We start from the raw sequence: 14363 nt of genomic DNA, 5'->3' as shown, positions 1-14363 counted from the left end.
AAGCTGATAAGAACCCCTAGTTGCAATTTCCTTGGCATTGACAGGAAATTTAAATTATGCAAGCCCCTCCCTCCACATAAAAATGCTCACCCTGCCCTAAATCCCAATCATAATAAAATATAAGCCAGTCTCCTTTCCCTGATCTTACTCATAGATTTCAGAAATGCTTAGGGGCATATGCTGCTCTCTGAGACAACTCAATTATGAAAGTAATAAAATTTTTCACTCCCTTGCTGTGTGGATGGTACTATTAGCCCTAATATCCAAACCAAATTTGAATGGAAATCCATCTAGCTCTGTCTACCATAGTTCCTTTATCTCTTGCCAAATCCCATTGTTTTCTTGAGGTTCTTTTTTCTTTTCATTTTACAAATATTTTTAATAAATTCATTCTGTGACATCATGACACACTGTAGGTTCCTATGGCTGTACACCCACACCTGATAAGTATGCTCCAACAGAAAAAAAAATTGCTTGGTAATAAATTGTTCTTTGTATGAGAGGTATCCAGACAGGTTCAGTTCTTTTTTATAAACGTTTATTTCATTTGTTTATTTTTATGTGTTGTGTGGACCGAACCCAGGGCCTGGAGTGCTAGGTGAGCACTCTACTGCTAAGCCACAGCCACAGCCCCCAGGTTCAGTTCTTTAAATGGTAACCTTGGCTTGTTCTCCAAAGACACACATGGAGAGATGGACTACAACTACATTCTCTGCCCTAATTTGGAGAATCAACTAATTGATCCGAGGATAAATTATTATTATTGTAGAATTATTATATTATTATTATTATATATTATTATATCAATTAGAATGTTGTACAGAGAGATATGACAGTCATCTCACCAGTTAGTAGCCTGAATTTAAAACTACAAGTCTTCCACTTGTTGCCATAGATATCAGACGTTTACACAGCCTATCCCTAACTAGCACACAGATAATAATGAATCTCCCTCCAGTGCCAAGGAGATAGCACTTAGGCACCATCAATCTTGTGTAGTCATTTTGGATTTTGAAAAACATGTACTGATGTGAGGAATCATGTACAGTGCAGAACTTAACTTGAGGATGGTGACTGCTGTGGTCAATTTCCATTGACATGTATAAGACAATTCTAAAAGAGCACTGAATGTCCATTTTCAGTAATGTCCATACTGAAGTCTACAGTGGCAGCAACAGGATTTCCTATTTAAATCTTGACTTTCTCAAATTGTACAGAATCTACTATCTTGAACAGCAGATGTGGTTGAGAGGAATGCTATTTCTAAATCCAAACTATTCCATTTTAGATATCAAGAAATAAGCTCTTTAGAATTTTTCCATTAGTAAGTATTTTCTAAATAGGGATTTTATTTTTATTTTTTGGTTTTTTTAGGATGAAGTGGAAGTCATTAAAAATTATCCTGTGGAAACAGGTGTGAGGACTGTCTGAGACAAATGAGGATATAGGGTGGCTTGTAATATAGAAGAAGACAGAAAAGTCATCCCATCCAATAGAACCAAAACATATAAAGGGGAAGTCTATGCCTGAGCAAGAGGTCAGACATAAGAGTGTGGGTTTCCCTCTCAAGTTAAAAACCCAAGTGGGCCTGCTAAGAACAAAGTTCAAATAAAACTACATAGTCTGGGGATACTCCAAATAGAGAGTATACTTGCTCCTAGTTTCTCAGGAAATGGTGTAGGAATGATGACAGTCACTTAAAAAGTCCTTCATGATTTTCACGGTGCTAGAAAAATAGTGCTCTCTAGGTAGTGTAAAAATTGACTGAAAATGATGTGTCAATGTAGACAGACCTTAACTGCTTTCTAAATTGCTTATGGCTTGTATCTGCATTATAGGGAAATCAGAAGCGTCTGCATACTTCTGTGAGGTAAATAGAAATGTTAACATCTGAAGCACTGGACCAGAAAAAAAGTATTAGACTCAGGACAGATGTTAAGAAGCTCACAGATGTTGTGACAGAGACCATGCATTTAACAAGGTATACAGGGTTTACACTCAACCCACTGAAAACCATGCACCTCAACATCAGGAATATGATCAAATAAGTCACACTACATAGGAAAGTAAAGACAAAGAATAGCATGTAGAGTCCATGCTATAAGATTCATAAGTACCCTTTATAATAGAGAGAATGAGAAGATGCCGCCATCGGAAGGAAGAAAATTAATACTGATACTTATCTCTCAGCCAACCAACCAGTTACTATAATATTTACATACTAGGGGATAAACTTACAGAAGCTGTTTTAACCTAGAAAGATCTAGACAGTCTTCAGCAGGCAGGTTATCTTTTCCTTTGCCTTCAGGAGTATCCAGGAGTTCAAGGACAAAATAAAACAGTTGCAGCTAATAAATATACAACCAAACAGAAGTATATAAAATTCAACCTTGACTCACAGAGTGATTTTAACTTTTTAAACATGTTTTCATTTTAGATATATATAAATCATAAGACAAATAATTTACCTTTGATTAATATGTGAGAAAACAAACTATATGTAAATGACCTGAAGATTCACACTTTACCCCAAAACTGAGATTCAAACTCACTACTCCTACTCCTTAACGTTTTTAATAACCCAGTGAGGAATGATCTGAAACCCAGGGATTGTTTTATACTCTAAATATGCTCTCAAAATGGCCTTTAATGTAACTTCAGGAATCATGCTCAATTTCAGAGACAGGAAAATCAAGAATGCTTCCACAGAAATAACAGCTCTAAGCACAGAGCAGATGAATGACAGAATCAAAGCTGAACAGGTTGCAGAAGTAGAAATAAACAACTTGGTGGTAGTGCAGGTACTTGCTACAGGTTAGATGAAAAGGAGCAAGGAGATTAAATTCTAAGGGTTTGAATATAATGCCATAAAATTTAAATAATTATAAAACTCATTTCATTCAATATTATTTATCATGCAATCTAAACATTCAAAGACAGAAGATTAAAATTCAAGCAGAAAGGGCACCAAAACAAATGAGGTTTTGCATTTTAGTAGCTAAAGATTCCACTCAAAAGACAAACTTGAATAAAACGTCCCTTTACAATAAAATTATTAAAGGAATTGTATTATCATCACACAAGCTTCTGTATTTTCTGAGTTTGGGCAAAATAAAAAATTCCAGATAATAAAAAATCAATGTTAAGTACAATTGCAGGTTTATATTCTGTAGTAAACTTTATATATACATATATACAAAATAAATATGTGGTTTATAAATATTTTGTTTTCTTTTCCTTGATTACTCTGCCAAAGATTTCCCACCTCTTCCCTAGGCCTAAGCCTGTGTAAAAACTCTTCAGGAAAAATTAAAAAGGGTGTCATTCATCAAGCAAAAAATAAAAACAAATCAAATCAGGATCTAGGAGTTTCAAATATTCATTTGGGGGAAATTACAGGGAGTTTACATTCATTATCTTACATGTTTCACAACAACCTTAAAATATGGGGCTTTGTGGCTCTATATTATATATATGAAATCTAAGCTCTAGGAGTCTCTTGCCTAAGATCAATGTTTATAATTGTCAAAGGTGGCCTTTGAACCCATTAGTCTAGCCACAATAGCTAAGTAATTTCTTCTAACTTAATAATCTACTGTAAATTTGTTACAATTAAATAATATTTAATTTAATAATAATTATTATGGGTTTTAAAATGGATAGAATACTTTTTTAATATTTCCAAATGAATTTTTTACATAAAAATTTGTGAAAAAATTTTAAAATTTACCTCAGAATCAAAATCAGTGTTTCTACTTGTACTTAAAAAATGATTAAAATAATGATTAAAACTTGTTTCAAAGTAGCTTTGATTGTCTGTTTACCTGTCCAACAGCTCTGTCTCTTTCCAAGGAGGTCAGCATTTTCTCCTTCAGTAAAGCATGGTGCTTCTCATGTAACACCCTTATAGTTGGTTCATAGGATGCATAATGTAACTTCAACCTATAAAAAATAAAAGGACTGTTGCATCTTAAAGGGTAAAAGAATTAAATAAATGATTCCCATCTAACATCTGAACTGATTTTCTTTTATTTTTTGAAGGAGGAATAAAATGACTAACTATATAAAGGTCAACACACTAGAGCCAAGAAGCACAGTAAGTATTATTTAGCAAGCCATTTCAATGCAAAAACCTGGGGGTGAGGAGTGAGATAAGGGAGGAGAGGAAAATAACACATTTGCCTTTACTAGTTTTCTATTTCCTATTAGCACCTTTTGTTGTATTTAAGTATATACTCAGCAGATTGCTTCAATTCTTTCAGATTTAAGAAACTACAGTTCCTTTAATCAATTCAGAAATAATTTTCACAAAATTAGGGACACAAACAATGGATGAATAAACAGAAAGTATCATTCATACCAAAACAAAGGATGGTCTTGAAAACAAGACAATGTTAAGTATAAAAGTATTTTGATATGTAAGTTAATACTACTGAACATGTGATATAAAATCATTAAAATCTATCTAATTTGAAAATGACCACAAAATATTAATATTTGTAATTGAAGTATAATGTACATGAGGTAAAATTTACAAATCGTCAGTGTTCAAAGAGTTTTGAGAACTATGTGTACTCATGTAGTCCACATTTATAATATCTCAGAAAATTCTGGACTTAATATATTTGGTATCATAGAATATGTTCTCTTTGGAAATGCTTCTTTCACTCAGCATAATGTCTTTTAGATTTCTTGTTGTCTTATATATCAGTACCTATACTTCATTCCTTTTTTATTGTGAGTATACTTCCTTGTATTACATTCTCTGATATATTATTCTGATGATGAAAATCTGAGTTTGGATATCATAACTAATGCTGCTCTGAACATTTTTATCCAAGTCATGCAAGACACTTTTGATCACAGATCTTCATTTCTTTTAGATAAATATCTAGGAGTTGAATTGCTGAGTTGTAATTTATACTTCCAACAGGAATATGTGATGGTCCTGGCTAATCTTTGCCAACAGTTTTGTAATAATCAGCCTATCTGTGATTTATAATTTTAACGTACTTTCAAATAACCAATATTTTACTTTACAGTTTTGTCTTAGTTTCTCCATTTCCTACTTTATTGATTTTAGCCATTTTTTATTTCATTTTTTCTATGTAATTTGCTCTTTTTTAAAAGCTTTTAAGACATAAAAAGATTACATAACTGATTATAAAACTTCTCCTTTTTAATACAGGCATTTAAAGCTATCAGGTTTAAGCTGCTTTTGCTGCATTCCACAAATTTTTATCTGTTGCATTTTTGATCACTCAGTTCACAATATTTTCCAATTTCCTTTTTTGACTCATGGGTTATTTGAAGTTCAAATTATTTTCTAATTTCCTTCCTGGATTCATGGATTCCTTGAAGTGCATTAATTAATTTCTAAATATTTTGGAAACTTCTAGATACCATTTTGTTGTTGACTTCTAATTTAATTTGGTTTTTGTCAGAAAATATTCTTTGTGCAACTCAATCCTTTGAAATTTAAAGAGACTTCATTTATTGTTCAATATATATTTTGGTAAATATTCCATGTACACCTGAAAAGTTCAAAACAGAATTCTAGAAATATTAATTATGTTTAATTGATTGATGGTGCTACTCTATAAACTTAGAGAATTTGTCTATATTTTCTAATAATTATAAAGAGTCTTAAAAATCTCCAATTATAAATGTAGAAATAACTTTTTTCTTATAATTGTATCAGATTTTGCTCCATGTATTAGATTCATGAATATTTAATATGTTTTCCTGATGAATGGACCCATTTAAAATAAAATGTCCCCATTTTTTTCCCCAGTTCTCAGGATTGATTCCCAGAGTATGTGAACTCTCTAGTCCCTTTCCCCAGCCACTATAGGTTCACAGAGGTATCCCCCACCCCTTTCCTGGATGAACTGAATGCTTCACCTGTGGTACAAGATGCTACAGAGGCTTCTCTCTTCCCCATGGTTAATAGATACCCCTCTGGAAGTGCCCCTACCTTCTCTCCTGAATGCCAAGCTGATACTGTGACAAGAGAAGATAGAGACTCTGTATCTAAAATGCTACAAGAATTAGTCAGCATACACTGACAGGAACCAGAACACTCACATTGGTTTGAGGTACTTGAAAAAAAGGGTTAGAATGTAAGATTGGACAAACAATAATTCATTTACTGTGAAACATTTTCTTTATAAAACTGACTTAACCACATAGTAAGAACTCCAGGGAATGGGATAAATTAACTGCTAGGACACACCTTAGGAATTTCAAGAAGTGGGTGCCAACACTCATCAAAGTAAAATGCCTGAGCTGCCCTGGTAGCCAGTATAGAAGGACTCCATAACATTCAAGAAATTTTCCACCTTATAATAGCCTCAGTTCTTCTGCAAAATTGTCTATGGCCATTTACTTCAGTGATTATACCTGTTGGAAGTTTCTGTTGATATCCAGAAACCCAAAGTGAACATTATGATCCCTCTATTAGAATGGAAGTCAACAGAAACAAGATACTAGGTGGAGTCCTGGCTAAAGGATGGCTCACAGTTAGCTTATTTAGTCCAAATATCCATCAAGTGGTCAATTTAAACATTCCTGAGTGAATAATTTGAACTCATTCTTGGCAATTGAAGTAAGTTAGCAGTAGAATCAGAAAGTCCAACTCCTCTTCTAGGATTCCAAATACAAACATCATGGACCACTTGATAATGACCCACAGGTTATTTTTTCAGTTTCTTCTTTTTGATGCTTTGATAATTACTATACAGCTTTTTTCCTTTATGCTTCAGCTTCATTATTTTCTATTTTCCTGTTTTTATGTTCACTCATCATTTTGTTGACAATGTCCAATCTGCCAATACAAACTATTTGTGAATTGTTCATAGCTAATATTATGCCCTTCAGTTCTAGAATTTCCACTTGGCTCTTCATTTATAGTTTTATGTCACTGTTGAAATTTCTCATCTCTTTACACATTATAATCATTTACTTTAAAACCCTAAGCATATCATAACAGCTGTTTTAAAGTCCTTATCTGATAATTTTATTGTTTCTGTCCTCTCTGGTTCTGATACTAATTCTTACTGTTGAGAGTACATGATTTTCTGCTTCTATTTTTCTATACAGAGATACACTGGTATATATTTATCTATTTATTCACTCTATATTGCACATACACATACTTGTTTGAATTTTGTCATCTTTTAGACAAATTAACTTTATCTGCCTGAAAAACTCTCTAAAAGATGACAAAAATTCAAGCAAATTAACTTTATCTGCCTGAAAAACTCTCTAAGGATTGAGCTTGAGCCTTTCAGAGCTTGTCACATTACTTTTAAAATTTTCTTAGGGCAAGTCTAAAATACTGCCTTTTCTAGGACTGGTCTAAACTTATTTCTATGGCATGGCTTATTACAGGTCTTACTGAATATTCTGAATATTTATTAAGGATCTGTTATAACTGTTCAGAACTCTTGCATCTATTACATCTTCCAGCACTGTCCAGCCTCTGAAATCTCTACTTTGTTCACAGCTTCCCCAGAGCTGATCTGCCAGGTTTCAGATTCTCTTCACTTGTATTTCTACAAAAACTAAAGAGAGCCATAACAGATATTTCCTGAGTTCCTTTTCATGTACACCCTTCCTTTTGTGTATAATTGTCTGAAAATTTCAGCTCCCTCTGCCATCAAGAACTATGATCTCTGCTTCCTCAGCTCAGCAATGATCACTGTGTCTGCTGGTATTCTATCTTCTCACACTGTGGTCTACAAAATGCATTCAGGAAGAAATTGGGATGATCACACTGCTCAGTTCATATGTTTCCCTTTTCTTAGACATCACAAGTACTGCTTTGCTGATTTTCTAATATCTTAAAAACAACTGACTCCTATATTTTGTCGAGTTTTGTACTCTAGGACCATTTGGAAGGTTAGTTCTATAGTAATTATTCTGATATGACCCAAAGCATATTGGGTATCATTATTTTTTCTATTGAAATATTAAAATGGTAGCCTTCATTTTATTCAATACAATTTTCATTAAATTATTTATAAAACTCATTGATTTCCAAATCATACTTCATTCGTGATAGTAATACAACTTAAATATTGAAGTAGTTATTACACATTTAATGTGTGCTAAATCAACCATACTCATAAAAGAGAGAAGCAAAAATAAAAAATTTATGTAGCATGTACAATTCCATTTTCCATTTGTGTTTATGTGCTTAGCATATATGTACTTTATTATATACCTCCAAAACAGTATACATTTATAAACACATATTCAGGTACAAAAATTGTATACCAAAAGAAGGTGTGCTATAATTTATGGACAGTTAAAGAAATACTTTGTGAGAAATATTGAAGACAAACTCTCCCCTTATTTAACTCTGGCATTGTTTTGGCCTATATATAAGATGTCCCCCAAAAACTCACAAGTGAGACAATGCAAGAATATTCAGAGGTGAAATGATTAAGTTATGACAGTTTTAACTTAATCAGTGGATTGATTAATTCACTTATATGGATTTACTAGGCAGGTATAACTATTGGCACGTAGGGTGTGGCTAGAAGAAGTAGGTGACTGGGGTGTGCTTTTGGGGTTTATATTTAGTGCCTGGTGAGCAGAGCTCTGTTTCCTGATTGCCATGTTCTGAGTTGCTTTTCTCTACCTCACCCTTCTGCCATGATATTCTGATTCTCCTCAGGGCCAGAGCTATAGGATTGGCCAACCAGACTAAACCTTTAAACCATGAGCCAAACTCACTTTTCCTACTCTAACTTGTTCTTATCAGGCCTTTTAGTCACAGCAATGCAAAGCTGACTCAAACAGGCATCTAACTCATTTATGAAATGTGGCCTTGATTAAACTTTGTTCAGAAATTAGCAACACAAAACACTACTGTCATATAACATGCAAACAACATTCAGAGAAACTGTCCAATTAGTATGTATGTTCTATAAGTTCCATAGAACTTCATAATTAGTTTACAATTTCTGTATTTGATAATGATAATTCTCAAAATACATACATCATAAGACATTCATATAAAATCTCAGTGTAGTTTTATTTTGAATTTTGAATTTCTCAAATTGCTAGAGATGTTGAACATTTTCATGTATTTATTGAACGTGTATATTTCTTCTTTTGAGAAGTGTCTGTTTAGCCCTTTGGCCATATATCGATTAGCTTGGGGGTTTCTGTTTGGTTGGCTGGTTGGTTAGTTGGTTTTTGGTGTTAGGCTCTGAGTTCTTTATATATCCTAGAAATAAATGCCTTATCTAAGGTACAGGTGGCAAAGATTTTCTCCCATTCTATAGGCTCTCTTCTCACCCTCTTCTTTCCTTTGCTGTGAAAAAGTTTTTTAGTTTTATACCATCCAATTTATTGATTTTTGATTTTACTTCTTGAGCTTTAGGAGTCTTATAGTATATGGAGGATTTCTGGTATAATGCCTAGGTCTTTGATCCATTTTGTGTTTTGTGCAGTTCGATAGGGGTTAAATTTCATTCTGCTACATATGGATTTCCAGTTTTCCAAGCACCATTTTTGAAAAGGATATGTTTTCACCAGTGTATGTTTTTGGTGCCTTTGTCTAGTATGAGATAACTGTATTTATGTGGGCTTATCTCTGTGTCTTCTCTTCTGTTACACTGGTCTTCATGCTTGTTTTGGTTCCAATACAATGCTGTTTTTGTTACTATGATTCTGTAGTATAATCTAAGGTCTGGTATTACCTCACTCCAGTCAGAATGGCAGTTATCAAGTATATAAGCAACAATAAATGTTGGCAAGGATGTGGGGGAAAAGGTACACTCATACTTTGCTGGTAGGACTGCAAATTTAAGCCACCATCTGGAAAGCAATATGAAGATTCCTAAAAAAATCTGGAATGGAACCACCATTTGACCCAGTTGTACCACTTCTCAGTATATACCCAAAAGAGTTAAAAATTAGCATACTACAGTGACATGGCTATATCAGTGTTAATCACAGTTCAATTGACAATAGTGAACTAACTTCAGTGCCCTTCCACAGTTGACAGGATAAAGAAAATGTGGTATATCTACATAGTGGAATATTACTATAATATAAAGCCATAAAGTAAAATGACTTTATGACATCTGCCAGTAAATGGATGAATTTAGTGACTATCATGCTAAATGAAACAAGCCAATCCCTAAAACCCAAAGATTCAATGTTCTCTCTGATACGTGGATGCTAACACAAAACAAGGAATTGGGGGAGAATAAAAGTTCTGTGGATTATACAAAGAAGAATGAAGGGAAGGGATGGGGAATAGGAATAGAAAACACAGTGGAATGAATCTGACATAATTTTCCTATGTACATATATGAATACACCACAGTGTTATCTCCACATTATGTATATCCATAAAACTAGGATCCTAATTAGAATAAGATATATTCCATGTTTTTATAAATATGTCAAAATTGACTCTACTGCCATGTATAACTAAAAGAATTTTTAAAAAATTCATGTTAAATGGGAAATACTGTAAAAGTTATTATCAAATTAGCTGAACAATTTACCAAAAAAGTTCCACTTTTAATGATTGAAAATGAAAGGAAATATGGATATACAATTGAAATATTCGGGTAAAATATGACACAAAGAATTCAAATTCTAATTTAGCCAAGTGACTAACTTTGATGACTCATTTTTTTTATGTGACTCTTACGGCATAACTGAAGTTTTGTTCTAGGCACTTAGGAAAAGCACACTAGTGATTCAACAGATGGTAAAATGGAAACATTATTCCTAATGATTAAATGAAGAAATAAAGGCCATCTGAGTATAGAGCAAGTATGGATGTATCCCAAGGTAATATGTATTTTTTATTCACCTGAAGTAATAAAATATGAACAAAGGTAGAATCTAAATTGATAACTTTTATGCAATTAATTATAATAGAGTTTCCCTTAAACATAGTTGGATGTTTAACAAGTATGATATATTTTAAATATAAAGACTTAGCTGGCAATTGTATTTCAGGGTACAGATACTTACATCATCACATAAAGTTCTATTAGATAGCCTGGCCCTAGAGCAAGCAAAAGAGAAGTTTAAGACTATAAAGTCCATTTTTAGTTTCTTATGGAAAGGAAAGTAGGTTGTGTGGAAAAGTAAATCTAAATAATGTCTTCAGAATAATTTCTGAAAGTGTCATCATAAATTCAAGGTCATTTAGGATACCCTCCTATCCTGAAAAGCCACATCTGCAGTTTGCTCTTTATGCTTACAATTTGGTAAGCATGGCATGCTCTTACATGACTTGTTGCCTTTGCACAGAATATACCAAGAGCACTCTGCTGCCTCCACTCCCTCACTGTATTTACTCTTACTTACACTTCACTATTTAGTTCCTCTGAAAATATATCCTGATCCCTCTCACACTTTAGTATCATTGAGATCACTACCCTCCTGGCTGATTCAGCAACAACTGTATCAACCATCACAACCATCATACACTGCAGAGGGGCCCGGAGTCCTTGACAGCAAAGGCCTAAATTTATTCATTCTTGAGTTTTAAACATATAACATAGTATTTGGTACATACTATATGCTCAGTACATATTGAGTGAATAACTTTATCAAAAAGGTTCTGTCATATTCAAATTACTTAACACTAATAACTTTAATATATATGCCAACAAATATGGTCAGCTTACCCTTTGAGGTCATTAATTAATTTATTTTTTTCTTGGACTATTCTCTTGTGATGCATTCGATGAAAATCACGTTCTTTCTGAGTTTTCAGAAGATCTTCTCTAGCCTTGCTGAAAAACATTAATAATAATAATTTAAAAAATCATTCCTACTTCCTTTCTGCAAAACTGTTAAGTCTTCAGTTCAAATTCAGCCTTGGGCAATTCAAGAGATAATTGAACCATAAAGAGTCCACTATAATTCTCACTGAATGATCACATGCAACATATTTTGTATGTAATAATGTGAAAGGGGGTAGAGGATGAAAGGATGAAACTTATAGTTTCAAAAATATGACTCACTCACATTTAACTAAATTAAAATTAACAGTTTGCTGCCAGATACATTCAAATAAAATTCCACCTACTTTTAAAGAGAATTTGTTCAGTGTACATATTTGAAATACAAAGTTTAAAAAGTAATTCAAAATAATTATGAATAAAATAAAAACTCCTTGGAATTTAATTCTAAACCACACATAGAGGATTAGGAGAATATACTATATTTATTTCTGAAAAGAAAACATATAAATTCTGAAAAACAAAAAATTTCTTCTGTTAATTTGTAGTTAATTCTCATAAGAAATATATACCAGTTGATCCATTATTAGAAATAATTGGTGAGCTTATTAAAATATTTTTCTGAACCTATCAGAGAGCTGAAGTGACAAAACAACCAAGTATCATGAAACCCAGATATAGGTGAGCCAATTCCATAAAAGATATGAATATGAACTATAGCCAACAGGGAGAAAGAATACCAGAAATCAGGTGAAAGTTTAAAGTATCAAGTATATCATCTGAGGGTTAGGGCAATTTGAAATAGCTAGGAAATTTGAACTCACTTATAAACTCTTTCCTGCAGGCCTCCATTGAGTGTTAGGGGCAGGCAGGGAGACCAAAGAGTGCTTCTTTATGTGGTGATGTCATGCAGGCAATAACTAGTGGATGCTGGGGAAAGGCACAAAACACATAGGCCCCTGAGGAAAGGGCAAAACACATATCTCTGGGGCTGAGGCTGCAGCGCTGTAGCTCAGTGGCAGAGCGCTTACCTAGTATGTGTGAGGACTGGATTTGATTTTAGCAAGACATAAAAATAAACAAATAAGGACTAGGGATATAGCTCAGTTGGTAAAGTGCTTGCCTCATATGCACAAGGCCCTGGGTTCAATCCCCAGCACCATAAATAAATAAAAAATAAAAACATAAAGGCAAGCTATCCATGTCTATAACTACAAAAATAATAATAATAAAAAAACCCACACATTCCCCCATACTAAGTAGAGGTCTCCTACTCCTAAAGCAGGGTATAAAACTACCACTAAGAGCAACTAAAGATACAAGGAAGACTTTAGCTACAATACTGAGGAGACCAGAAGAGTCAAGAATGCTGAGGAAGTGGCTCAGGCCACATAAAGCCTCCCTAAAAGTGAAGATGAACTAAACCAGAAAGAAATTCTCTGACACCTCCATGAATTAGAGAGCAGTAAATAAAGAGCAGGAGATTGTAAGAGGGAATGGAAAAAAGAAATGGTTGGTCTTTCCTGGGGAAAAGGTTTAGAGAATAAATAAATTGTTTTCAAAACAGAACAATGAATCTGTTGTTGTTGTTGTTTTAAACCTCTGCATTAAGAATGATGTATGAGATCCTAGAACACAGATTTCAAGCCCATATTTTAAGTGTTCTAAAGAATATCCTTATAGGTATATGAAAACAACGTAGCTCTACAGTGTCAACTTGAATGAGAGTTTATCTCAAAAATGATACTACATTTGTTTTAGAACAGGTGTTAAAAATCAAATATTATGTCTCCATAAATAATCAGCTCACAGGTCCAGTTGCTTCATTAGAGTAATACAGTATAATAATTCCATACACAATATTGAAAATTCTTCATAGCAATGTGACCTTGGGAAGCTATATAACTTATGTATAGTGTTTACAAAATAGCTGTACAATGGACTTGTACATATATTCAACTGAATGATTCAGTAAAATGGCTTAAGGCTTTGTGTATAATAAATATTTAATAAATGTTACCATCATAATCATGATCACATAATCATCATCATATTACCACTAGTGTTTAGTATAGTAGAATGATATAATTATTCCTATAATAGGAGGTATAGCAATAATTAGTTAAATCTACTCCAATGAACTAAAAATATCAGGATTAATGATTATTAGTAACACTATCTTTTTAAAAAGTAAATTAAACTTTAATGAACATCTACTTTAAGTCCACTAAAATATTTTCAATAGATTGATGAATTATATAAATACACATTTCATTTATTTTATCCATAATATAAACCCACAATAGGTTAAAAAATACTTGTAAAAAATAATGCTCTATATTTCTTAACCAGAACCACAACGTGCATTGCATCAACTCCCTTTTTTAATACACATTTAGAAACCTATTTGTGCTCATCCCAGGAAGGAAAGCATAGGAATTGATTGAAGTATTAGACCTTAAAGTTTTTCTGACCATTAAATTGGTTTTCAGGGACTTGCTTTCTGTCTGCACAAATGAAGTCTACTCCGTAAAACAATTTAAATTCATTTCATGGTGATGCTTCTCCTATTATGACCTTCCTGCTACCCAATTACTTAATAAAAGGAAAATAAAAGTTGTACTAAAGGATAATTGT

At 33.0% G+C, this 14363-nt stretch overlaps 1 protein-coding gene across 1 annotated transcript in view; it reads right to left on the bottom strand.

Moving 5' to 3' along the window:
* The window catches only part of Spag16 (sperm associated antigen 16), a 917689-nt gene that overhangs the window by 852569 nt on the left and 50757 nt on the right, over positions 1–14363 (bottom strand). The window contains exons 6-7 of the mRNA XM_077799366.1: positions 11670–11777; positions 3825–3942 (exon numbers count right to left, since the gene is read on the bottom strand). Of these exons, the coding sequence (XP_077655492.1) occupies positions 3825–3942; positions 11670–11777 (226 nt within the window). The remainder of the gene's footprint in view (positions 1–3824; positions 3943–11669; positions 11778–14363) is intronic.

This window comes from Urocitellus parryii, chromosome 1 (genome assembly GCF_045843805.1).
Source record: "Urocitellus parryii isolate mUroPar1 chromosome 1, mUroPar1.hap1, whole genome shotgun sequence".
Classification (NCBI taxonomy): Eukaryota; Metazoa; Chordata; class Mammalia; order Rodentia; family Sciuridae; genus Urocitellus; species Urocitellus parryii.
This window is presented reverse-complemented; position numbering and strand designations above follow the sequence as displayed.